At 34.0% G+C, this 27,466-nt stretch overlaps 2 protein-coding genes across 2 annotated transcripts in view; one reads left to right on the top strand and one right to left on the bottom strand.

The window, feature by feature from the left end:
• Positions 1 to 21,201, top strand: part of tbl1x (transducin beta like 1 X-linked) — a 34,067-nt gene extending 12,866 nt beyond the window's left edge. The window contains exons 2-15 of the mRNA XM_056464771.1: positions 2,990 to 3,095; positions 3,903 to 4,048; positions 5,480 to 5,687; positions 8,039 to 8,168; positions 9,580 to 9,712; positions 10,668 to 10,731; positions 12,213 to 12,310; positions 13,328 to 13,388; positions 13,495 to 13,616; positions 14,617 to 14,691; positions 14,863 to 14,990; positions 18,684 to 18,849; positions 19,433 to 19,534; positions 20,849 to 21,201. Coding sequence (XP_056320746.1) covers positions 3,038 to 3,095; positions 3,903 to 4,048; positions 5,480 to 5,687; positions 8,039 to 8,168; positions 9,580 to 9,712; positions 10,668 to 10,731; positions 12,213 to 12,310; positions 13,328 to 13,388; positions 13,495 to 13,616; positions 14,617 to 14,691; positions 14,863 to 14,990; positions 18,684 to 18,849; positions 19,433 to 19,534; positions 20,849 to 20,875 — 1,518 coding nt within the window. The 5' untranslated portion in view covers positions 2,990 to 3,037 and the 3' untranslated portion in view covers positions 20,876 to 21,201. The remainder of the gene's footprint in view (positions 1 to 2,989; positions 3,096 to 3,902; positions 4,049 to 5,479; positions 5,688 to 8,038; positions 8,169 to 9,579; positions 9,713 to 10,667; positions 10,732 to 12,212; positions 12,311 to 13,327; positions 13,389 to 13,494; positions 13,617 to 14,616; positions 14,692 to 14,862; positions 14,991 to 18,683; positions 18,850 to 19,432; positions 19,535 to 20,848) is intronic.
• Positions 21,202 to 25,905: 4,704 nt separating this feature from the next.
• gpr143 (G protein-coupled receptor 143) overlaps positions 25,906 to 27,466 on the bottom strand; it is a 38,333-nt gene continuing 36,772 nt past the window's right edge. Inside the window, exon 9 of the mRNA XM_056466002.1 lies at positions 25,906 to 26,271. Within this exon, the coding sequence (XP_056321977.1) occupies positions 26,177 to 26,271 (95 nt within the window). The 3' untranslated portion in view covers positions 25,906 to 26,176. The remainder of the gene's footprint in view (positions 26,272 to 27,466) is intronic.

Raw genomic sequence — 27,466 nt, 5'->3', positions numbered from 1 at the left:
GTTTTCTCAGGTCGAGCACTTGTTTTCTGTTGCCGTTGTCGGCGCGTGCAGATCGTGCCTGGGCGTGCCTGGGACGCGCACTCTTGTACTCGTGTTTGTGTTTTGTTCCGTCAGCAGCGCGTTGTTTCATTCTCAGCGTCTCCGTCTAGTTGGTTTCGGTTTTGGTTGGCGCTGAGATGAAACATGCGCGTTGCATATGTGTGAGCGCACGGTAAGGTGTTCATCGATCGTGTGCTCGTGTCTTGCATCTGCTGTCTAAGCACGTGGCTCTGTGTTTACATTGTGCTTTTGTGTGTGAGTTCTCATTGGCTGCTAGTTCTAGTCTTGTTTTATGTGAGCTCATGGCTTGTGTTGTCTCTTTGTGTCATGTGCTCTTCTGTCTATCGTCTAGTCCCACCCTCCTTGTTAACCCATTATTAGTTAATTATGTTCATCTGTTTGTGTTAATTTACTTCTGCTTATATTCTCCTCATGTCCGCTGCCCTGTGCCAGTTCGTCATCGTATGTCATATGTTGGCTTGTCTTGAGTGTTCCAGTCCTGTGTGGTCCAGCCCTGATCTCTGCCAGCCTGCCCAGTCTTGTTTGTTTGTTTATTTATTTCATTAATGTTTTCCCCCTTGGGGTAGTTTATTTAGCTGTTTTTGCCTTTTACTTTGTTTTATTATAAATAAATACTTATTTACCCTGCACTTGGGTCCTCGCCCCTTTTTCTCCTCACCGAACTGTGACACACGGTAGATTCTGCTCTTCTTCTTGGCTTTGTGGCTGTTCATCAAGATGAGGACAGGGTTTGTTTGAGCTTGGGTCGACCATGGCTTGTTATTATATGTATATATTATTACGGTGTAATGTCTCGGCTGTGTATTTAAAAATAGAGTTTTCTTTGATTTCATTCTCCTGGTGTACGTGCTGGTGACGTATCTCTGTAAACCAATAGCGTTCAACTGCGCATCTAGCTCTGCCTTTTAGTACCCTATATTCAGCAGCTTTCTAGATATTATTTATTATCTCTGAAATAAATACTGCAAAAAGTTCTACTGCAGTGTGATAATCTCCAATATATCTGATTTAATTTGTTAAATGGCCTTAATTCAGTCGGTATTCACCAAGTATTCACTAATGCCTGCTTATCAGGCTTTGTTTGGACTGTAAAACTGAGAGACTGACTTGTTAGCATTTTATTTATCCTCAGTTGACCTGACAATAAGATGAAGAATAACATGTGACCTTATGAGTCTATACCTGTTTGTGAGTTGGGTTGTTTTAGTTTTGTGGGTTATGTTTGTCAGGTGTCATTATTAAGACTGCTATGCTCTTGGATATTTATTTTACTCTTTGTACTAACTGCTTGAGAAACTGCTCTGATAATTGGTGATGAAAATAAATGATGTTCAATAAGATGTGCTTGTGTTTACGGTGTATTCAGTTAAACATTCAGGCCTACATAAGCTCCAAACAGCTTTGATTATCTTAATCTGACTAAAGTCAGAACTGAACTAAACAGAAATGGAATTAACGTGGTGTTGTAAAATGTGCGGGTCCTGTAAGGGGCAGGGCTGCAGTTTTGCGGTGTGTGTGTGTGTGTGTGTGTGTGTGTGTGTGTGTGTGTGTGTGTGTGTGGAGCGGAGAGGGAGAGACAGAAAAGGGGAGCAGTTTTGTGCAATGATTTTCAGTGATGTTCACTGTTTGTTGACTGATTTTGTTGTACCATACGGAGAGTAATAAATGATTGGACCAAGTTACATGTGTCCTCATTTATTCATCGGCTGCAATGAAAAGAGAAGGGAGTTAGCCCCGAAACTACTATTCTTCGGTCCTGGAGTATTAAATGAATCTCCCCTACTATCTCTAACTCAACAGAGAGACAGTGCATAAAAGGTTAACAGTGGAGTACGCATATATTAGTGGCATTATTGAAGTAAACACTGCAATCAAACTATGAACTACATGAATGAAATGTTCATGAGTTAAAGTAAATCTGCCAAACTGCAGTTAAGGTATCCTGCTGATTTGATTCAGAAGGGCACTTTGTTTGTCAGACGTCTCACCGGTCAGGTAAACATCTACGCTAAACTATCAAGGTGAAAGTCATGATAGCTTGCGCAGACCCAGCTCCCAACCCAACTTTGAGAATAGATTAACGGCGATAATTTGTGATAAAAGTCTCGCGTTAACGCAGCACGTTAATGCTGATAACAGCCCACCACTAATAAAAAAAAAAAGAAAGAAATATATATATATATATATATATATATATGTATGTATGTATGTGTGTGTGTGTGTGTGTGTGTGTGTGTGTGTGTGTATATATATATATATATATATATATATATATATGTATGTGTGTATGTGTGTGTGTGTGTGTGTGTGTGTGTGTGTGTGTGCGTGTGTGTGTGTGTGTGTGTGTGTATATATATATATATATATATATATGTATGTATGTGTGTATGTATGTATGTGTGTATTTATATATATGTGTTTGTGTGTGTATATATATTTATATGCTTGTGTGTGTATATATATATGTGTATATACGTGTGTGTGTGTTAATACAAACTTTAATAAAAAATGTTAAAAAATTATAATTTTTTTTAATTTTAAATTTTTTAAAAATAATATTTAATTTATTATAATATTGCATTATTTATTAATGCATTTTTTGCACGCATATTAGTTTTAATTTTTTTATTTAAATTTTAGTTTATGTAGGAATCTTTGTTCTTGGCAATGATAATTATAATTTTTTTCTTATTCAAGCACAGTGTTTAATCAATCTGATGGGATAAAGCTCATAATCATAAAAAAAGCAAGTTAATGTCCACTTACACCAGTATTAATTGCAGTGCTCTGTTGCATAGATGTGTGTGTTGTTCTCGTAACTTTATGAATGACCCTAAATGACGGTACTCTGAAGAAATGGGTGCTTCTACTTTGAATTGCTCATTTGGTAATAATAAATGAATGAAACTGTAGTGTTCGTGTCCTGCAGGGGGCGATCGTGAGCTCCAGCGCCGCTCGTCCTCCGAGGTGAGCTAAGATGAGCATTACCAGTGATGAAGTCAACTATCTGGTCTACAGGTATCTGCAGGAGTCAGGTAAACACTCACAAGTGTGTGTGTGTGTGTGTGTGTGTGTGTGTGTGTGACTGCTTACAGACGCTCAACAGCGTATGATGTAGTTCTAGTATCACACATTCACTCTGTGGTATAAATCAATTGAGCATTGTGTGTTTCTGTGTGTGTTTGTGGGCGAGTGTATTTGTGTACGTGACTGAGTGTGTATCTGTAGTTGTTTATGCGTGTGTACATGCTTTTGTGTGTGTGTGCGTGTTTGCATGTGTGTCAATGCTGTCTATGTGCATGTGTGTTTGTGTGTGTACATGCATTTGTGGGTGTAAGCGTGTGTTGTGTTTGTGTGCACGTGTGTGTGTGTGCATCTGTGTTGTCTGAGTGTATGGTGTGTGCTTGCATTGTGTGTGTGTCTGTGTGCATTTGTACATGCATTTGCAATTGTGTTACGCATATGTGTGTCAGTGCTGTCTGAGTGTGTGTGTGTCTGTATTGTTTGTATTGTGCGTTTGTGGTGTGTGTGCGCGTGTGTGTGTGTGTGTGTGTGTGTGTGTGTGTGTGTGTGTCTATGTGATGTTTTATGCACATGTATGCATGTGTAGTGTATCTGTGCTGTTTGTGTGCATACATCTGCTTATGTGTTGGGTGTTTGTTTACGTTGTGTGTGTGTGTCTGTATACTTCAGGTACACCAATGTGTGTAATGCAATCATGGATATAGTACAGGCCATTGCCCATGTGCTCATTTTTTTTTTAAAGCTTATAAATACACAGTATAAAATACATGGGAACCCACAGAACGTCCCTATGTGTGACAGATGTGTGTGTTTTGCAGGTTTCTCTCACTCTGCGTTCACATTCGGCATTGAGAGTCACATCAGTCAGTCTAATATAAACGGGACTCTGGTGCCCCCTGCTGCGCTGGTCTCTGTACTGCAGAAAGGCCTTCAGTATGTGGAGGCTGAGATCAGCATCAATGAGGTCAGGAATTAATTAATCACTCAAAGCTTTCATTAGCCCCAGCCATTGTTTATTCATGTTTACTAATGCATTACTGTACTTGTAAACAAACATTTAATATTGCTAGATCATTGTTAGATCATGTTATCTAATCCAGGGGTTCCCAAACTTTTCAGCCCGTGACCCCCGAAATAGCAATGCTAGTGACTCGCCACCCCCAATATTCTCTCAGGTGGTGATAAATATAAAAACGTAGCACACAACGGCGCACACATACCAATAGGCCCTAGTCTTTTCATTGTTTAATGTTGGAGAATGCCACTCTGAGGTTTGTTGCTAGATCAGATATGGATGCGGCTGGAAGTAACAGAGAATTATTGATATTATTTATTCAATTTCACATTTATTATATTTTATTAACGTCTACCTCCACCCCAACCCTAAACCCAACCGTCACAGTACTGTAAAAATATTAGTTATTGTTATACGGTGTCATAAAAAATGCTGCTATATTAATGTGCATATCGCACTTCCGGCCGGCCGCGTATCTAATCTAGACTTTACCCACTCGGACACCATCCTCCATGTTCAGTTGTGGCCTGTATTTATTTTTAATGTACGTGAGTGCTGTAAAGGTGTCAGAAAGTTTAACCTGGTGCCATAAAATCAATCTGCTGCATCTGACGCTATCGCTGTGTCTTTAATAAAATTTTATTACCCCAGGGGTCTGCATGTTTGCATGTTCTCCTCGTGTTGCCGTGGGTTTCCTCTGGGTGCTCCAGTTTCCCCCACAGTTCAAACACATGCGCTATAGGAGAACTGATTAGCTAAATTGGCCGTAGTGGGTTTCCCAGTACTGGGTTGCAGCTGGAAGGGCATCCGCTGTGTAAAATATATGCTGGACTAGTTGGCAGTTCATTCCACTGTGGTGACCCCTGATGAATAAAGGGACTAAACTGATGAATAAAGGAACTGAATGAATGAATGAATTACATTTAAAATTTTGTTTTAGTTTTCTACAGTAACTCTTGTCGGATGACTGATCTATATTTAAATATAAAACATTTAAGCTAAAGGATTAGTTGGGTGAGGTCTATTAATTTTAAAATAAAAGATTACAATTAACAAATAAACAAATAATTTTCATGGAAATAAAATAATAAATTCTCGAACTGTAAAATGTGTCCAATTATTTAGTATTGCAGGAAAATCTATAAATGTGTTTACCTGTAAATCTTAATTTATATATATTTTAATTTATAAATGGCTGAGAAATAGCCTTTTGTGAGTGACACATTGTTTAAAATGATCACAGACAAGTAGAATAGTTCCTAAAAACTCATAATTGAACAGTGATGATATCTAAATGCTTTCTACTTGATATTTAGCTCTAGCTGAGGCATTTGTGTTGTGATTATAGATGGGTTTTGACTATTATTTTGTGTGTTTCAGGATGGCACAGTGTTTGACGGCCGGCCGATCGAGTCTCTGTCTCTTATTGATGCAGTGATGCCGGATGTGGTTCACAGCAGACAGCAGGCCTTCAGGGATAAACTCTCCCAGCATCAGGGCTCCAGCAACACCAGTGCTGCTCCATCACACACCAGTAGTAATGGAGAAACACCCGTCAATGGAGACCAGAACGGCACACACACACACAGTACGGCACACATCTGGCATAAAGCATAGGAATGGAATGGAGCGGAGTACAATAGAATGGGATGAAATAGAATGAAGTGAAGTGAAATAGAATGAAATTAAATGAAATAGAATGAAATGAAATGGATTTTAATGGAAAGGAATGAATTAGAATGGCATGAAATCGAATAAAGTGAATTTAATTGAAATAGAATGGGATAGAAAAAAATGAAATAGAATGGAATAAAATAGAATCTGATGAAATAGAATGGCATATATTATAATTAAATAGAATGGAATGAAACCGATTTGAATGGAATGAAATAACATGAAACCAAGTAGAAGGGAATGGAATAGAATTGGATTAAATGGAAGGGATTGAAGTAGAATGGCATGAAATAGAATGGAATTGAGTGAAATAAAATAGAATTAAATGAAATAAACTCGAATGCAATGAAATGGAATGAAATATAATATAATTAAATAGAATGGAATGAAACAGAATTGAATGGAAGGAAATAGCATTAAACAAAGTAGAATGGAATAGTGGAATGAAATAGAACAGAATAGAATGAAGTGAAATTAAATGGAATGTAATGGAAAGGAATAGATTAGAATGGCATGAAATGAATGAATGAATGAAATAGAATCTGATGCAATGAAATGGAATGAAATATAATTAAATAGATTGCAATGAAGTGAAATGAAATAGAATGAAATGGAATTGAATGGGCTAGAAAGAAATGAAATAGAATGGAATGGAAAGGAATGGAATGAATTCGAATGGCATGAAATAGAATAGAATGAAGTGAAATAGAATAGGAAAGAAATTAAATAGAACGGAGTAAAATAAAATAGAATCGGATGCAATGAAATGGAATGACATATATTATAATTAAATAGAGTGGAATGAAACAACAGAATGGAACGAAATAGCATGAACCGAAGTAAAACGGAATGAAATAGAATTGAATGAAATAGAATGCAATGGAATGGAATTTAATGGAAGGGAATGAATGAGAATGGCATGAAATAGAATGAAGTGAAGTGAAATGAAATTGAATTGGATAGAAAGACATGGCATAGAATGTAATGGAAGAATCTGATGCAGTGAAATGCAATGAAATGTAATATAATTAAATAGAATGGAATAAAACAGAATTGAATGGAATGAAATAGCATGAAATGAAGTAGAATGGAATGGAATAGAATTGAATGGAACGAAAGGGAATGAAATTCATTTGCATTTAATGGAAAGGATTGAATTAGAATGGCATGAAATAGAATGGAATGAAGTGAAATGAATTAGAATGCAATAGAATGAAATGAAATAAAATATAATAGAATTACATAGAATGTAATAAAACAGAATTGAATGGAAGGAAATAGCATAACAAAGTAGAATGTAATGGAATGTAAAGTTGACTGAAATATAATAGAATGAAGTTAAATGAAATAGAATGTAATGGAAGAACCTGATGAAATGAAATGGAATGAAATATAATATAATTAAATATAATGAAATGAAACAGAATTGAATGGAAGGAAATAGCATGAAACGAAGTAGAACAATATGGAATGGAGTTGAATGAAACTGAATAGAATAGAATGAAATTAAATAGAATATGTAATGTCAGAATTAAATGAAATGGAATAGAATAAAATGTAATGGAATGCAGTGAAATAGAAATAAATGAAGTGAAATGAAATAGAATGGGATGAAATAGAATGAAATGCAAAATAGAATGCAATGAAATATAGTATAATTAAATAGAATGTAACAAAACATAATTGAATGGAAGAAAATAGCATTAAACAAAGTACAATGTAATGGAATGGAGTTGAATGAAATATAATAGAATGAAGTGAAATGAAATATAATGGGATGGAAAGAAATGAAATAGAATGTAATGGAAGAACCTGATGAAATGAAATGAAATGAAATATAATATAATTAAATATAATATAATGAAATAGAATTGAATGGAAGGAAATAGCATGAAACAAAGTAGAACAAAATGGAATAGAGTTGAATGAAATTAAATAGAATATGTAATGTCAGAATGAAATGAAATGGAATAGAATGAAGTGTAATGGAATGCAGTGAAATAGAATTAAATGAAGTGAAATGAAATAGAATGGGATGAAATAGAATGAAATGCAAAATAGAATGCAATGAAATATAGTATAATTAAATAGAATGGAATGAAATAAGATGGAATAGAGTTGAATGCAATTTAATGGAATAGAATAAAATGGAAAGAAATGAAATGGAATGAAACAGAATGGAATATAATAGAATAGAAGTTTACTCAGCCCTGCAGTGCATTATGGGTGGATCAGCTAAAGTAACACTCTGCTTTTGTATGTCAGATGATGATGTGGAGATGGAGGTGGAGGGAGAGGCTCAGATTCCCCCCAGTAAAGCCACAGTTCTGCGGGGTCACGAGTCTGAGGTGTTCATCTGCGCCTGGAACCCCGTCTGTGACCTGCTGGCCTCAGGGTGAGTCTGTCCACAGTCTGACCTCTGACCTCAACAGGAGACCAGGGGCAAAGGGCGGTTCATTGAATATTATTGATTTAAATGTTTCTCTCTGCTGTGGTCTGACTTGAGTTCGAATTTAAAATTTTCATGCAAGCGTCTAAAATGTAATAAAAACAGTCATAATTGTACTAAAACTTTAATATTTTTTAAAGAAGCTTTTTAAAGAAATTATTTTATAAAATGTAAATTCACAACAAAAATGCAAAAAATGTTACTAAATGTTATTAATGTTACAAAAAATAACATTAGTAAGATTTATATGAATATAAATGAAAATTAATATAAATAACATAAAATGTAGATATTTCTAACTAAAATAAATGAATTTTAAATAAATTATTTTAAACAAAAATAACAAAACTTTAAAAGTAAAATGAATATTAGTCAAATTAATATACATATTAAATTAATATAAATAATAAAAAATGTATATATTTTAATATAATAATAAAAATAAAAAACTCAATTTCACAATAAACACGATATATTATCAAAACATGTAACTAAACATGCCCCTTCAGATGAATAATCTTGCAATTTACGTCCTGATGTGAGTTTGAAACATGTCTCGTGCGGTCGTTGCCCAATAATGCATGCATAGTAAACAATTTGGTGCTTGCGTTTTCAAAATAAAAGCTCCACATACATAGTTAGAGAAATATATGGTTAAAATAACTAAGGGAGGAAAAATGTCGTTATCGTCTCACTAGAAAATGTTTATCAAACACATCTTGTGGCATGCATATTAAGCATTTTTATGATCTTGAAGCTTGATGACATGGCTGCTCATCAGGTCCGGATGAACGACCCAAAGTAGGCATACATGCAAATGCAGAGGGCTTGACCTGTGAGTCTCGTCACAGTTTGTTTTGTCTTCTGATTGAACCGTTGTCCACTGGGGTTTTACACTCATAGAATTTACATGAGAATGAGGAAACAGCGGTGTCTGAAGCTCACAGTATACCCATTTCCAGATACTGATCATTTATTATTCTACTATGCCTTGGTATACCCAGATTTTCATTATAGGGGACCTTTAAAGAAACTGTATTTAAATGAAATGCATAACAAAAATACTAAAACTTAATAAATAATATGAAAATTTATATAAATGTAAAAAGTAAAAACTAAACAAGTACAAAACCCCAGGTATATCTTTGTTCCAAACCATATATTTTTTTAAAATAAGAGTTTAAAAAGTATTTTAAAAAGAGACAAAAATACACAATAAAAATACTAAAACCTTCTCAATAAACCAACTAGGGAGGTTTGTTGAAATTGTCAAAAAATTCTAAAATTTACTGTGTTTATTTGTGATGTTTGTACAAAAGCGTCTGCTAAATGACTAAATGTAAATGTTTGCATGCAGCTCTGGCGACTCCACGGCACGCATATGGAACCTGATTGAGAGCAGCTCCACTCAGCTGGTGCTCCGGCACTGCATTCGAGAGGGAGGACAGGATGTGCCCAGCAACAAAGACGTCACTTCTTTAGACTGGAATGTGAGCGTGAAGCTGAAGTATTAATGTTTTAAAATAAGATGAAACTATCTGCAATATCTGCAAATATATTATGGTATTTTTATGCTTTAGAAGATTCAGAAACCTATATAAAGCACCTTTAAAATGAGCCAAAACCACAAAAAATCATTGTCAAAATGACTGTTTTCATTTGTTGCTTAGCAAGTGTCCATTTTTAGAATCAGTATGATGTTGTGAACTAGAAATAAGATAGAAATTGCTGAGAAATTGATGTTAAAATACTTTGAAAGTTATATTAAAATTGTTATATTGTTATAAAGTTGTTTTAAAGTTATATTGAAATTATAATAACATAGTTATAAAGAAGTTGAGAAGTCAGTTTCATACAAATTATTTGCCCTCCTGTGAAAATTTGTTTAAAAATGTATAATATTAAATATTCTTATTTAATTATTTGGATTTTAATCAAAATGCAGTTTATAGTTTTTTTTACAAGGGACTGTGGAAAAACGTAAAAACTGTAAATAAATAAATAAATTATAATTATAATATAATATGGTAATAATTAAGTTATTAATTATTAATAATCATGAATATTAATATTAATAATTATTAATTATAAATAATTACATTATAATATAATAAATATAATATAATTATAATAAAGAACTGAACATTACAATAAAAATAGTAGAAATACATTTGAAAAAATGTAACATTTGTTTTTATAATAATTATTGTTAATTCAAATAAATAAATAAGTTTGAATATTGCATGACATTATAATGTACAAAAATTAAGTGATATCTATAAAATGAGATGAAAAAATTACATTTAATATAAAATAAACGTAAAACAAATGATATTAAATAAATATAAAATGTATTCATTATTCATCCAAACAATGGAGAATGTTTAGCATTCTTTCACAATGTAGTTGATTTTGTTTCTCTAATTTTTTTGCTTGTGTTTATAGAGTGACGGCACTCTTTTAGCAACCGGATCGTATGATGGATTTGCAAGAATCTGGACAAAAGATGGTAAGTTATAACTTTAATTTCTCTAACACTGAAAGCTAGTCATACGAGTAAGGGGTTGTTCACACAGAACACGTCTTGGCATCTAAAATGCGAGACCCAGCGCTCAGCAATGATTTTCTAAAAAAAAGTGACTCCACCATGATGTTAATGTGAAATAAAACTTGCTACTGTAAACAAAAGCTTGCAATGCTTGCCCTGCCTCCTAGTTTCTCTGATTGGTCCACTGCTTTGAAACTGACATTGAGCGGCAAACTCTTTTTAACTTGACACAGTGATAAAAATGTGCTGCTCAATATTTATTGAATATTATTTAGGGCCCCAAAAATCTTCATTTTCCTTTTTTTTCTGTAGTATGGTTATTTTCAGTTTTTTGTATTACATTTTAATTATTAAATTCCATTTTTATAATTGAATTGTATCTAATTAATTAAAAATCATGAAACAGACAATTTATAAAAGGTTTATTAAATTTGTTTAAAATAATTATTTTAGGGCCCTGTGAAATGTTTATTTGCCTTTTCTAGAGTGTTCTTAAGTTTTCTGTAGTCCGTTTTTAAAATTCTTAAATCATTTTAAATAATAAAAAATCATATTTAATCAATTAAAATCATGAAATGTACAGTTTGTGAATAGTTCAAATGTTTAGCAATACAACATGTGAAATTTTTCATTCTTTTATCAAGTTTTACTTGTTTTCTTTAGACACTTGTTATTTAATCTGCCATCCATTTTAATTGTTTATATACTCTCACCAGCCACTTTATTATGTACACCTTTCCAACAGCTTGTTAATGCAAATTTCTACTCAGCCAATCACATGGCAGCAACTCAATGCATTTAGGCATGTAGACATGGTCAAGACGATCTGCTGCAGTTCAAAGCGAGCATCAGAATGGGGAAGAAAGGGGATTTAAGTGACTTTGAACGTGGCAGACGGGCTGGTCTGAGTAAAGCGTGAATCATCTCAGACTGGTTTCTTGAACATGACAATGAGTTCACTGTACTCAAATGGCCTCCACGGTCACCAGTATCAATCCAATAGAGCACCTTTGGGATGTGGTGAAACAGGAGATTGGCATCATGGATGTGCAGCCGACAAATCTGCAGCAACTGTGTGATGCTATCATGTCAATATGGAGCAAAATCTCTGAGGAATATTTCCAGTACGGTACTAGTGTAAGGTGTACCTAATAAAGTGGCTACTGAATGTATATGGTTAGAAACAGCATTCATACTCTATTAAATTCTTAACTTTAGCACTTTTATGAATTTATTAAAATTAAACAATAATAGCAATTTACATTTATTTTTGTTTGTTTAGAAATTGCTTTTATAATTATTTTTTAAATTTTCTCACATCTGTCAAACATATTTACATAGAAAAACAATGGAAAAGTAGTGCAATTAGGAAAGGAAAATAAAGTTTTGTGTGAATGTACCCTAAGTGTCTGTAAACTGTCTTGCGTTGATGTTTTTAACAGGTAATCTCAGCAGCACGCTGGGTCAACACAAAGGACCCATATTTGCACTCAAGTGGAACAAGAAAGGCAACAGTATTCTGAGCGCCGGAGTCGATAAGGTGAATTACGCACATTTCTGAACCTTTAAATAATAATAATAATAATGTAATGATTCACTGCGAGCTGCTTGAAAATCTGTTAAAATTTACATGGTTCAAATCTGTTGAGATGTCAATCAGATCTGTTTTATGACAATAGTTTCACTAAAGTCAGGTCATTCGGTTTTTTCTACATTGGTTTTTTGCATCTTTATTTGGATCATGATTAAAATGCAAAATAATTAGGTTGCCTCTAATTTTAAATAGATAGAGCACAGGCGAAAAAGAGAGAAAAAGTCCAAAAGTCCAGGGTTGGGTTAGGTACTTAATATATTTTCCCTATGCATCTAATTATGATTTTGTACATTTAATATATTTATAAATGTGTTGTTTTTCTTGGCATGCTGTTCAACATGCTTTAAATTGTCTTTTAGGGCCAAATAAGGCTTTTAATTTAATTTAGTAGCTTAGGTTTACTTAATTATTACCATAAGTTTCAGAAAAATCTGTAATATCAAATATGATCAGGCTTTAGGCCAGTTTTATCTCATGAACTTTTACTTCCTCTGTTGTTCAGCGGTGAACTTTCCCTTTTTAAAATCATATCAGTATTTGCCAGAAAGATCTGATTGATCAAATATGAAATGCACATGCAGTTTTTTGTTTAGTAAACTATAAAGTAGCTTTTACTGACAATTATTACATATATCAGTTTTTTACAGAGTTAAAGGGACAGTTCTCTTGAGAAAAAAAGTACTTCCAAACCTTAGAGTTTCTTTTTTTTCCCATCAAACACAAAAGAAAATACTTTGAAGAATGTTAGAAATTTGGTAGCCATTGACTTCCGTAGTAGGAAAAACAAATGCTATAGAAGTAATAGTGACCGGTTTTCAGCATTTTTAAAATATATTTTTTTGTGTACAGTAAATGATGAGAGAAATTTTGGGTGAACTGTCCCTTTAAGAGTAGTATAACTATTTGCATTGCTTTCTTCTTATATTCACTCATTGTTTTTAATGCATATTAATCTCCCTGCAGACGACAATCATTTGGGATGCGCATACAGGTGAAGCCAAGCAGCAGTTTCCATTTCATTCTGGTGAGTTTACTGAAAGTGTTTGTAAACATTGGATTTGTTGCAGAAGTTTTCAGCTGTATAAGGCCATCTGTATGTCAGAATCGGAGTGATTTGTGTTTGTTTGCAGCTCCAGCGCTGGACGTGGACTGGCAGAATAACAGCACATTCGCCTCCTGCAGCACTGACATGTGCATCCATGTGTGTCGACTAGGAAGTGAACGTCCGCTCAAAACCTTCCAAGGGCACACGGTGAGATTAACACACCCTTCTGTACCGTGATGCTGGCTGAACAAACACAGAATTAGTTTTAGATAACCAAACCATGTATCATGAAGCTGATCATCCATTTTCTCTGCTTATTCTTGCTTTGATTTTTTGTTCATGAGTGCATGCGGATGAAGGCGGAACATCAGCAGCAAACAGCCAATCACAGGCCTTGATCCATAAAGATACTTTGATTGACTGCTAGAGAGAGAGAGAGTCAGTGTAGTTTGCAGGCAAAGATTAAAAAAAGATTTAAAATATGAAGAACTTAACCCAAACATACCCATAAAATGTTCTGTACATAGCCAGAACATATTCTGAACATATCCAGTACATGACCTGAGCATATTCTAAACATAGCCAGAACATATCCAAAACCTGATCAGAACATAACCTGAACATAACCAGAACTTAACCATACGCAAAACAAATGTAGAACATAATCAGAACTTAACCCAAATAAACCCAGAACATACCCTGGACATAGCCAGAACATAATCTGAATATATTCTAAACATAGCCAGAACATAACCTGAAGATAGCCAGAACATATCTAAAACTTGGCCAGAACATAACCTGAACTCAACTTAAACATACCCAGAACATATCCTGAACTTAGCCAGAACATAACCTGAACATAACCAGAGCGTAACTTGAACATATCATGTACATGGTCAGAACATAACCTGACCATATTCTAAATGTAGCCAGAACGTAATCTGAATTTATCTAGAACATGACCAGAACATAACCCGAACAAACTCAGAACATATCCTGAACACAGCCAGAACATAACCTGAACAAACACAGAACATAGCTAGAACTTATAACAAATTCTGCCCCAGATTAATCTGAACTACATTTATAGTACCTAAAACCCAGTTTTGGTGCAAATGAAACTGAAACTTAACTGTCTAACCTGCTAATCTGGCTTTACGGTACTGCTGTGAACAGCACTGAATAAACATTGTTTTTCTGCATTCAGAATGAAGTAAATGCCATTAAATGGGACCCGTCGGGGATGCTGCTCGCTTCCTGTTCAGATGACATGACTTTAAAGGTAGGACTTATTCACACCTGTTAATATTCTCTATTTTTACCCTCATTTCTAATCTCTAAACTTGGTTTTGCTAATTGGAAAAACCCACTATTTTGCATATTTTCAGAGCAAATGGAATGTTGAGTATATAATATTAAATATGATTTGCTGACATGTTTTTTTGCATGTTAGATCTGGAGTATGAAGCAGGATTCATGTGTTCACGATCTTCAAGCACACAATAAAGAGATCTACACCATCAAATGGAGCCCCACGGGCACGGGCAGCAACAACCCCAATGCTAACATCCTGCTAGCCAGGTAACATCTATTATAATTACTAATTAAATTATATTAACTTAAATATTTAAATATGGATTTAATATACAGTGCTCAGCATATATATGAGTTCACTCCTCACAGATCTCTCTTTTAGATTCATATTTTTTACAGGATGCTTGACAATATTATATTTGTGCATATGCATTAGTACTGAAGACAACTCTGGAGATAATCTAACGGTCCCAAACTTATATGTTTTATAATTTATAATTTTTAGAAAGAGGAAACATCAAGAGCAGCAAAAAATATGTCAAATTTAGTTGCAATATTTTGTGTGCATTTAAATGTGTTGTCTTTCTATATCTATAGAAGTGTGAGGACAAAAAATAAAATTTTAGTTCAAATGCGTCAAAATATATCGCCTGAGCACTGTATTTGTATATATATTTATATTTAAATCAGATAAATTTTAGTCAAACTAATTTTATTTATTGTAAATAATATATATTGCTGCTCTGGTGATTTGAGGTGCTTTTTCCTCCTCGTTTGTAAGTCGCATTGGATAAAATCAATTGTAAAATGTATTTATACACAAATAAATAAAAGCTGATAATTAATGATCAATCCAAATTAATTTTAAAATAATTCAAACTAAATGAGTTAAGATACAATACTACATTCAAAAATTTTAATTTAACAAAATAATTAAAATAAACAAAAATTATTACAATACTTAAGTGAGTATATTAACAAATATTTTGATTTCACAACCTTTTTTCCATAATTTCATTTTCAGAATATAAATTCATCATTAATACAAGAAACTATATTCAAATGTTTACAATTTAATATTTTTAGTTTTGGGGTGCTTTAATGTGTCGCTTTAAAAAAAAAAGATATTAATTGTGACTCATTTAAATTGAAATACTTATAAAATTAATATTAAAATGTTCATTTACCTCCTAGCATGTTTTTTCTCAACTTTTCTTTTTATTCTTTAATGCACACTAATGTATTCTTTGCACCTCAATGTTTATGAATTAATATGCATTTGTCCTCTTAAAGAGCCCATATTATGGGTTTTTGAAAATGCCCTTCCATGTAGTGTGTAACACAGCTCTAAGTGAAGTGAAATATCCAGCTAAGGCTTAAATCTGTAAGTGTACAGTGTTTAAAATTATTGATTCATCTATAAAAGAGTCGACTCATAGTGCTTCAAACGAGTCGTCTTGATAACGAGTCATTAGGTGTTTCGCGATGACGCAGCCACGAAACACAAGCCTCGCCAGTAGTTACGCGCGCAAACCCGGGAGATTTGAAACCTGCGGCCCCGCCCACTAACACAGAAAAAACACTAGACACACACACAGACGCCGCCGGTCCAATGAAGTCACGCTGTGCTCAGATGGATAATATTGACAGTCTCTACCCAAAGATGAGTTGTGAACTGTGAAGAGTCAGTGGTTGAGGTTTATTCACTAGTGTAAGTAAGTGCGATTAAAATTGTTGCCTCGTTTACTCTAGCTTGCAAATTATGTATTTATTGTGTTTTGTTACTTGTTAACCTGGTACAGTACACGCGGTTACTCTTTATATTCTCTTATCACATGTAAGCCACGTTAAAAACGCGACGCGTGCCACTTTGTTTACGGATTTAACGTTAAAGGCTTTTGTGAAGCTCGCGTTCCACTGCCGTTTGTCGTTGCTATGGCGATCGTAAGCTAGGACACAGGAGACTCGCGTCGCTTTCCCTAGTTCTGAGGAGCGTTGTGTGTGTGTGTGTGTGTGTGTGTGTGTGTGTGTGAGAGAGAGAGAGAGAGAGAGAGAGAGAGAGAGAGAGAGAGAGAGAGAGAGAGAGAGAGACTCGCGTCGCTTTCCCTAGTTCTTCTGAGGAGCGTTGTGTGTGTGTGTGAGAGAGGGAGAGGCTAGGAGACTCGCGTCGCTTTCCCTAGTTCTTCTGAGGAGCGTTGTGTGTGTGTGAGAGAGGGAGAGAGAGAGAGAGAGAGAGACTCGCGTCGCTTTCCCTAGTTTTTCTGAGGAGCGTTGTGTGTGTGTGTGTGAGAGAGAGAGAGAGAGAGAGAGAGACTCGCGTCGCTTTCCCCAGTTCTTCTGAGGAGGGTTGTGTGTGTGTGTGAAAAAAGCCTTACACTATGAAGCGCGTGTGCACTGTGACTACTTTTATATAGTTGATTACCAGCTGGGCATTTCACTCTGTCTCGTGCTGAAGCCTGTCACTGTCGACCAATCGCAGCAGGCTGTCATCGGTCCAATCAGCGCAGATTAGCTTCGCGCTGAGGAGGGGTTTGGGAACAAATGAATCGCTGAACGATTCATATGGGAGTCGTTGGGATAATTAGGTAAAAATAAATGCAGATTATAAGACCATCAAAGTGTTTTATGACTCTGCATGCATATTAGACTGTTGTTGGAGACCCTTACAACCTAAATATGACCCTATTTCATGTATAATATGGGCTCTTTAAATAAATAAACAAACAAAAATGTCCTGGGGTCTGTTCTTCGTATGTGGATTACTCCGCTGGATTTGTATATTGACGATTTGACACGATCTAAGATCGTTTAGTTCTTAAAAACTCATCTGAGATTTATTGTCATAGCAACAGTTCTGGCAGCTCAAACCTGCTAGGGAGCAGGCTCATTTCATATAAACAGGATTACATCGGGTCAGTTCAAGCAAAGATAATACTGAAAGTATGTACCAAATGCTGATAATTTCTTACAGTAGTTATATACACTTGGGAAAATAGTAAATATATATTTTTTAACTTTAACTATATATATATATATATATATATATATATATATATATATATATATATATATATATATATATATATATAGTTAAAGTTAAAAAATATATATTAATAAAACTTATGCAATCTTCTCTCTGAAATAAAAGTATAAAGACTGCCACCTAGTGGTTCAAAGAGAAAATTTATTGCTATGAACTTTTTAGATGCAAACTTGTACAATATTCGGCTTTTTTTTTTTTTTAAAAAGGATAATAATTAATGCAGTCATGCACGTGTTTTCCCGCTAATATGCCGGTGATTGCCACCTTTACTGATATCAAAATGCTTAATTTATACAGTTATTCCTTAAGCCGATTAAAAAAAAAAAAAATTGAGTAGGCCTAGGCGACTATAATAAAGAAAACCTTCTCTAAATGTAGAGCTAAATACACATGATATGCATTGAAATACATGATGAATACTCTTAACACATGAGCATGTAAAGCCTGCAGCTCACAACAAATGTGGAGAGTTATTGCGTATCATATTTAACTAACCGTTTACGCTAATTTTATGTAATTTTGCTCACATGGATAATTGAATATTAATCAGATGATGTCATTATACTGCTGTGCCGTCAGCCAATCGTTGCATTGCTGATCATGATTTCGGGAATCGATAGATCTGTCCTTCAACACACACAGCGATCTCAGATCAGTTCATCCAGACATTTTAATCTGATTCACGAAGGTGTTTGAAGAACCAAATTAGCCAGAGATCAGTTATCAAGATTAACAGATCCAAGATCTGCCAAATCATCTAAGATCATTTAAGCGAGGTGCGAAGAACGGATTCCTGGTCTGTGAATTATTATAAATAAACTCCTCTTCGTGACATCATCACTTCAGGTGTGCACTATTTTCTAATAAATCAATGGCACCTGGTCCATTATTTCTCTGCTCCGCTTGTTGTTCCCCAGTGCCTCTTTCGACTCGACGGTGCGATTATGGGATGTGGAGCACGGCGTCTGCACACACACACTCACCCGACATCAGGAGCCCGTCTACAGCGTGGCCTTCAGTCCAGACGGAAAGTTCCTGGCCAGTGGATCCTTCGACAAGTGTGTTCACATCTGGGACACGGCGGTCAGTGCTGCAGCTTTAACTCTCACCAGATACATTTACATACATAATAAATAAACACACACACACACACACACACATGTATATTTATATGCATATATAGTATAATAAACATACATATTTGTGTGTGTGTTTATTGTGTCAAGACCGAAATTTACCCCACGCAAATTCTGACTTTTTGTTTGTGTTTGTTCAAATGTAAACAAAAGCTGAGAAATATCTTCAGTAATAGAAAATAAATCATTTTTCCACAATGATGCATCTTGGACATATCATTATCTTTTAGGAGAAGTCTATTTCATTAACGATCAAAATAAAATCTTACCGGTTGAATAAAAGTAACTAAGTCAGAGCCAGGGGTATGAATAATTTCGGGCCTTTATTATTTAACTGAGCAAGGAAATTTTCACTGTATATCCTGTAATATTCCATCTTCTCACACACACATACACCTATATATTTTTCTCTGTGTGTTTGCATTGTGTTTTATTTTTTGCACAGTTTGTGAAAATGTAGCTGTGCACACACTGATGATAATGATGCTTCTGAATATTAATATGGATATTATTATGTCTGGGTTCCTCAGAGCGGATCATTGGTGAACAGCTACAGAGGAACCGGAGGAATATTCGAGGTTTGCTGGAACAGTGTTGGTGATAAAGTCGGAGCGAGTGCGTCTGATGGATCGGTGCGTCTTTCACAGCATAAAAGCATGAGTTTTTTTTTCAGTGCAGTTCATATTTATAATATAACTACGGTTTTTCAGATCATATAGTCAGTCGTATAGTACAAATGTATATAAAATGTATATGAAATTTAAATCAGTGTAGTATTATTATTATTATTGTTATTATTATTGTTATTATTGTTATTATTATTATTGTTATTATTATTATTATTGTTATTGTTATTATTGTTATTATTATTATTATTGTTATTATTATTATTGTTGTTGTTGTTGTTGTTATTATTATTATTATTGTTATTATTATTGTTATTATTATTAGTAGGGCTTTATATAGGCAAGGTAAAGCAAGTTTATTTATAAAGCAGATTTCATACACAATTTTAATTCAAAGTGCTTTACATAAACAAGAATAAAAGAAACAAAATGCAAGTATAAGAAATAAAAACAACAAAGAATATAAAATGATTAAATGTTTTAAATGACTGAGAAGGCTAAAATAGTGAGACCTGATATAATTCCTCTTTAGTGTTTCAGTAATATTTATGTAATATTATGTTTTTCATATATATTTATTTATTTATGCATTTAACATTTTCATTGTTCATTTTTGCTTTATTTATATTTATTTTATTTGTTTATTTTTCTTAAATTTGATGTAGTTTTAGTTCTTTTTTTAGTTTTTCTGACTTTAATAAAAACTAAACATTACATAAAAACTGAACTTAAACTAAATTACAGATGCTGTTAATTAAAGTTTAAAATGTAAAAACTAAAGTAAATAGACTAAACGTTTAAACGAAAATTTTTTATAAATTATATTTAAAAATTACACTGAAAATGTAAAGCGTAAATTAAATAGCTGAGATAAAAACACAAACTCTAATTGTATATAAACAATAGTAAATCTAAATAGTATTGTATTAATTAAATACATTTGAAGGAAACACAATTAAATAATATATTAAATAATGAATTTTCCCAGCTTCATTGTTCACTTTAATGTTGTTTCTCATAGTTTTAGTTGATAACAGTGTATAAATCTGATTATTACAGGTCTGTGTTCTTTATTTACAGAAAAATATAAAGTAAAAGCATATGTAAATATAGCAGACATGATGATGATGATGATGATAATAATAAACTCTAATAAATAAATAATACTCAAAATAAATAATATTATTTTAATTAAATGCATTTGAAGGAAACACAATTAAATAAGACATTAAATAATGAATTTTCCCAGCTTCATTGTTCACTTTAATGTTGTTTCTCATAGTTGTAGTTAATAACAGTGTATAAATCTGATTATTCCAGGTCTGTGTTCTTGATTTACGGAAATAAACGCTCTGAGAATGGGATTGTGCAGCTAAAGCCTTTAGCGTGGAAAGAAACACAAACTGAACGCTGAAGACCGAACTGGAGGAAATCAAGGGTCCGATATTTACCCGCGCAGTCAGAAAAACGAATGTTTGGACGCCTAGAAACGCCTTCAGAGATTTATTACAAGCTGATTTTCCAGACCAGGAGCTGCAGAAACATGTTTTCCAACGTTGTGGAGGTGAATGAAGAGCCTGCGGGGAGGAGATTTTATTAATATGAATAATTCTCAGATTTAAATGCAGTTTTAAAGGCAACTTTGTTCGCCCTCCTGTGAAATCTTAGGATTTCTTTTCAAAAAATGTTCCCAAGTGCCAATTTAAACAAGAACCAAAATATAAACTTTACATTTGTGATTATTAAATATTAATTTTCACAGAAAATATTAAACATAAGCAAAAATACAAATATTTAAGATATTTTTATTATTGTTGTTATTATTATTATTGATTATAATAATGATAATAATTATTATTTTATATTGTTAATAATATTAATAATAATTATTATTATTATTAGTAGTAGTAGTGTATTATGATAACTATAATTGTAAATAATACTAAAAATAATTAGTATTATATTAAATCTACTAAATAATTAAAACAGATAGTAATAATGTTGACCTTTGCTGTTTTTGCTTTTTAATAATATTATAATAAAAATTTAATATTATTATAAAAATTTAAACTAGATGATTGTTTACTAAAATAAAACATGTCAAAGCTACATTAAAACTAAAAACTAATTTCAACAAAAACCAAAAACTTAGATAAATTACTAAATGTTAAAGTAAAATGAAACATCTCACTGAAAATATGAAGTAAAAACATTAATAAAATATTAATAATTATAAATATTATTATTATTACAGAAATAATAACAGTAATAAAACTAATATGGAACGTAATTAGTGTTATATTAATTAAGTATACTAAATAAACACTATAAAAATTTAATATTATTATGAAAACAAAACTAGATATGATTGTTTACTTCAATAAAAGCTACATTAAAACTGAAAACTAATTTAAACAAGAACCAAAATGTTGATCAGTTACTAAATATTTACATTACAATTAAACATTACACTCAAAATATACATGCTTTTACACTTATTTGTGTGTCAGCCAAACCTGAAATAAATAATTATGGTAAATACTGTGAACAATTTGCTTGCTCTGTTTTGAAGTCACTTGGAAAATCTTTAGATCTGAAAAATCTAAATAAAATTGACAGGAGGGCAAATAATACTGTGTTGATCTGTATATAGCGGTGTGTGTGAGATCTCCCCACTGGATGTACATTTCATGATTGTAAAGATGTAAATGAGACTGAAAATACACATTTTATGTACTGTGTATATATGTTTATAAGTCAATAATTTTTTTTTCTGGAAATCTTTCATACTTAAGTCTTTTATTTTTTGATTTTGTGCGCACTATGCCTGCTGGATTGGCAGCAAATGTGATTTGCGTCGTGTGGAGATCAGATTCTGTGTCTGAATCAGCTGTGATGGGATGAAAAGAGGAATAAACTGATCTCTGACATGCAAGTGTGAGTTCTTGTCTTGTTTGTGCTGGGAAGCCCCGCCCACTGTTAAATATCATTGGTCCATAATTTGCATAAATTATCAAATGTTTTCTAATGGTCTGGGATTTGTCTTTCTTTTTTAAAATAGATTTTAAAGAATTACACGTCACATTTTGCAATAAGGTTCTATAATATCAGATAGACAGAAGCATGTATAGATTCATGCATACATGAATAAATAATAAATGATCAAATTTAAAAAATTAAAAAGTCGTTTCTAATGGCACCATGCCCTTTTTTCTGTCATTTTCCCCCTCAATTCAGTGCCCAGACTCCCCCAACCCCCGCCTTGGAATCCTGTTTGCATTGTGCAGTTTTTTTTTGTAATTTCCCTTTCTCGGAGTTCACATCATGCAATTTTGACAGAATTTTAGGATTACGCTGTTAAAACATCAGTAAATTAGCAGTTTTCTGTATTTTGTTATTCATGTTTTTATTTTTCCTTGTTTATTTCTGCTTTTGGATTGCATCAAAGGACCTTGATCATTCTCCCGACAGCGTTTACACTTTATTCATTTAATTATTAGATTTTTTTGTAATTTTTTGCAATTAATCAAATTTTATATATATATATATATATATATATATATATATATATATATATATATATATATATATATATATATATATATATATATATACGCATACAAGTTCCGTCTGGTTCTTGAATCTGATTGGCTGATAGCCGTGCGATATTCTGCAAATATCAGCACTCGTTCAGCCTCCTCACCCTTGTGTGTTACTCCGCCCACATACATTGACAGCAGATCAATAAACTTAGTTTGACAAATATTGCAGCTGTTGGACAACATCATGTACTTATGAGGCTTTTACATTCGAGAATGTAGTTGTTTAGAGTGCAATTCTGCAGTTTATAAGGATAGTGCCTATTTTAATTATTTATTATTTCGGAGATCAGCCAGTCTGTCATACTGAGCAGAGCAAAGACGGTTACATAACAAGATGGCAACAGAGATCACAAGTCCTTAGGGAAGAACACGACTACAGCTGATCAAATCATTATAAAACAGGTAAGCGACATTAATTATTGTGAGAAATACTGTGAGATCTCTGTAGACTGATGGCATTTCATGCTGTTCAGCCTTTATATCTTAAAATGTGAGCAAAATCAGCTGTTTTGTCATCACTTTAGACATTACGCTAGAGAATCATTCAAACACTAGCTCTACAGTGACATTGGTGAGTTAGTAACGGTTTCTGCTGTTCTGAAATCAGCTGCAGATGTGAATGAATGGTGGAAGAAAGTAGTTCCTCATACAAAAGGGTTTTTAGACTCTCTGTGTTTGACTTTCTTTTTTATACTTAGAATTATGACGTCAAACTGTTGTATAAACGCAATATCACAGGAGTAGCAGTGCCATATGGTTGTATATCATCAGTGGTGGGACACTAAGCCAACGCACGCCTCCCACCACTGATGATATACAACCATATGGCACTGCTACTCCCACCAGTGCCGATATACAGCCATATCACACCTATATATATATATATATATATATATATATATATATATATATATTTCTAAAAAATTGTGATTGTGTAAATGTTTAACAGCGAGCCGTGTTTAATGCTGCAGTGGCGTATGAACATAAACATGTGTATCAACATAATTCAGGGCTAACTGTCTGAAATATAAGCAAAGGGACAAATATATTTGACCAAAGTGTGAAAAAAGTGCTTTTGCAAAGAATTAATATCACACTTAAAACCAGCCATTTTGGGGGATTTTATTAATGCATTTTTGAGGGGTCAAAATGAAACTGAATGTATTATGAGCATTAAAGAGAAACAAGTTTTGGTAACAATTTAGATTAACTGTCCGTTTCTTTATGCATTTACTAACATTAAGTATGAATAATCTTGTACAGGGCGGCACGGTGGCTCAGTGGTTAGCACTGTGGCCTCACAGCAGGAAGGTTGATGGTTCGAGCTCCGGTTGGCTCGGCGTTTCTGTGTGGAGTTTGCATGTTCTCCCAATGTTGTGCCAGGGTCATTTTTGACAGGAGTTAAATGAAAATCAATGTGCAAAAGGTCAACGGTCGACAACAGAGTGTAAAAAAGCAACACTTTAAAATAATGGTCCATTAGTTAATGTGTTTACTAACCTGAACAAACAACTCATAGTACATTTATTGCGGTATTTATTTACTTTGTTATCACGAGTTAATTTTAAGTTAAATGACGTTAGTTGATGAGGGGAAGAGAGAGAGAGGGGAAGGATCGCAAAGGACCTCGAGCCGGGAATCGAACTCGGGTCGCCGTGAGCACGTCAGTGCTATATGTCGGCACACATTACCACTAGGCCAGTGTTTCCCAACCCTGTTCCTGAAGGCACACCATCAGTCCACATTTTCAACCTCTCCCTAATCAAACACACCTGAATCAACTTATAACATCAGAAGAGACTCCAACACCTGAAGTTAATGGGTCAGATAACGGAGACATCCAAAATATGTACTGTTGGTGTGCCTCCAGGAACAGGGTTGGGAAACACTGCACTAGGCCATTGGTGCTGACCATTAACTAATGTTAACAAGCTTTGGGTTTTAATAATGCATTAGTATATGTTGAACTATGATTAATAAATAATAAAGTCCCTTATTTATCAGGGGTCACCACAGCGGAATGAACCGCCAACTGATCCAGCAGATGTTTTACACAGCGGATGCCCTTCCAGTCGCAACCCAGTACCGGGAAACACCTATACACACTCATTCACACACACATTCATACACTACGGCCAGTTTAGTACATCAATTCCCCTATAGCGCATGTGATTGGACTGTGGGGGGAACCGGAGCACCCGGAGGAAACCCACGCCAACACGGGGAGAACATGCAAACTCCACATGGAAATGCCAACTGACCCAGCTGGGACTCGAACCAGTGAACTTCTTGCTGTGAGGCCACAGTGGTAACCAATGAGCCACCATGTCACCCTTGGTTAAATTTGGTCCTATTAATTCAATTAAAAAAAAAATTAACCCAGCTGTTGGGTTAGTCCCTATTACACCAACAATTGGGTTGGAATAACCCAGCATTTTTTAGTGTTAATTCAGACTCAACATGTGACTTGCAGGTGTGCATATTGCGATATCAATGCTGAAACAATATATTGTGCAGCTCTCTCTCTCACACACACACACACACACACAATAAGAATCTTCTGCTTTAACCGTTATGAGTCCTGCTAACACGTTCTCCAAATCAGCAGGTGCTATTATCATGATAAAACACACCCTTTACTGTAGTGAGAGATGAGTGTTGTCCACTGAGTGAACACTGCTGAAATGCTGCACACTGATGAGGGAAAACCCAAACATTCACAGAGTGTGTGTGATGAAGATGAGCTTGTTTCTTCACGCAGAATAGATTTGAGGATTGAATTGAAATTGATCTGCTTTATTGTAGTGAAGGCAGGTCAGTTTGACCTGAAGGATGTAATGGTGTATACAGAATTACAGACAACAGCAGGATTAAAACACTGAACAGTTGCTTAGAGTGGTGTCAGGAACAGTTTAACTGAAGAAATTGCTCAAAGTGCACGGTAAAGCATTAACAACTCAGAGTCTTGAAGATTTTAGAGAGTATTTAGAGCTTCAGAGTCGTTTGTTCAGAGAATCACTGATCATCAAACGACTCTTCTGAATCTTCAGCCTGTGGAAATCTCCCATGATGCTCCGTTTCGCTTCAGCTCCTCTCGCTGTTCGCTGGAGATGTGGATTTCTACCGTGCTCGACTCTGAATCTGTGAGATACGACGGAGAAATATAGTTAATTCCAGCCTTGAAACTGGACTTTAGATCCATCTAATGACAATTGTTTCTAATCACTTTTGATTTCTTATCATGCTCCTGCTCTACAAATATCGGGAAATGAGCAGTTTTCCATGTTTTGTGATTGATGTTTTTATTTTTCCCTGTTTATTTCTGCTATTGAATTGCATTATGCGATCTTAATCTGTCTTCCAATAACTTTTAACCTTGATAAAGTTGTAAAAAGTGACTTTTATTGTCATGTGTAAGAGTTTGCAGTGCTATATTGTCTGGGCTGGTGTTGTATATTACGCTACAGAAGCCTTGTAATAAACTCAGGGTTCACACGGTTATGGAAAACCTGGAAAAGTCGTGTAATTTTGACATGGACATTTCCAGGCCGGGAAAACTTTTGGAAAAGCAGAAAAGCCCACAAAGTTTTGGAAAAGTCATGAAAATTAGTTTAATATTTTTATTTTAATATTTATAACTTTTTTTTTGATTATTTATCCCGCAAAGTTCCCCAATTCTTTATTACACTGGTCTACAAACATCCGAAGGCCAACAAGCTTGAGGCAGTAACTATAATTGTCAAACTTGTTCATCATCTGCCCGGATGCTCCACATTTTATACTTTTAATTCATTTTAATTCTTGCGAACTCAAAAAGCATTTGAGTCCCTTTTATCAGTGTGTGAGTTCTCCAACCAGATACGGTAAAGCTTTGGACTTAAGTTTTGGGTCTATAAAAGGTGCCTATACACCATGGCTCGTCTTGGCTCATCTGACCATAGTTTATACACTGTATAATAACACACTGCCTTACTCAATTTTTTGCTCAACAGGTTCTCCACAGGGATGTGCTTTATCACCACTATTGTTTGTACTTTACACTAATGACTGTCAGAGTAAATTTGAATCCAGGTGTATAATTAAGTATGCTGATGATTCTGCCATCGTCAGTCTTCTGCATGATCATGAGTAGGGCCAGACGTAATCTGTGGATGTTTTTTGTTAAATTTTGGTAAATATCTGCAGATTTCTGCTGAATTATTTTGGGAGTATCATAACTAAAACCTTAATATATGAAATAAAAAATAATACCTTTTTAACTTGTATTTAATGTTTAAAATGCAAATCCAATTAGATTCAGTTTATTTAGTAAACAAAGCAAGTCTCTCACACTGCA

The sequence above is a fragment of the Danio aesculapii genome, chromosome 9 (genome assembly GCF_903798145.1).
Source record: "Danio aesculapii chromosome 9, fDanAes4.1, whole genome shotgun sequence".
In the NCBI taxonomy this organism is placed as follows: Eukaryota; Metazoa; Chordata; class Actinopteri; order Cypriniformes; family Danionidae; genus Danio; species Danio aesculapii.
This window is presented reverse-complemented; position numbering and strand designations above follow the sequence as displayed.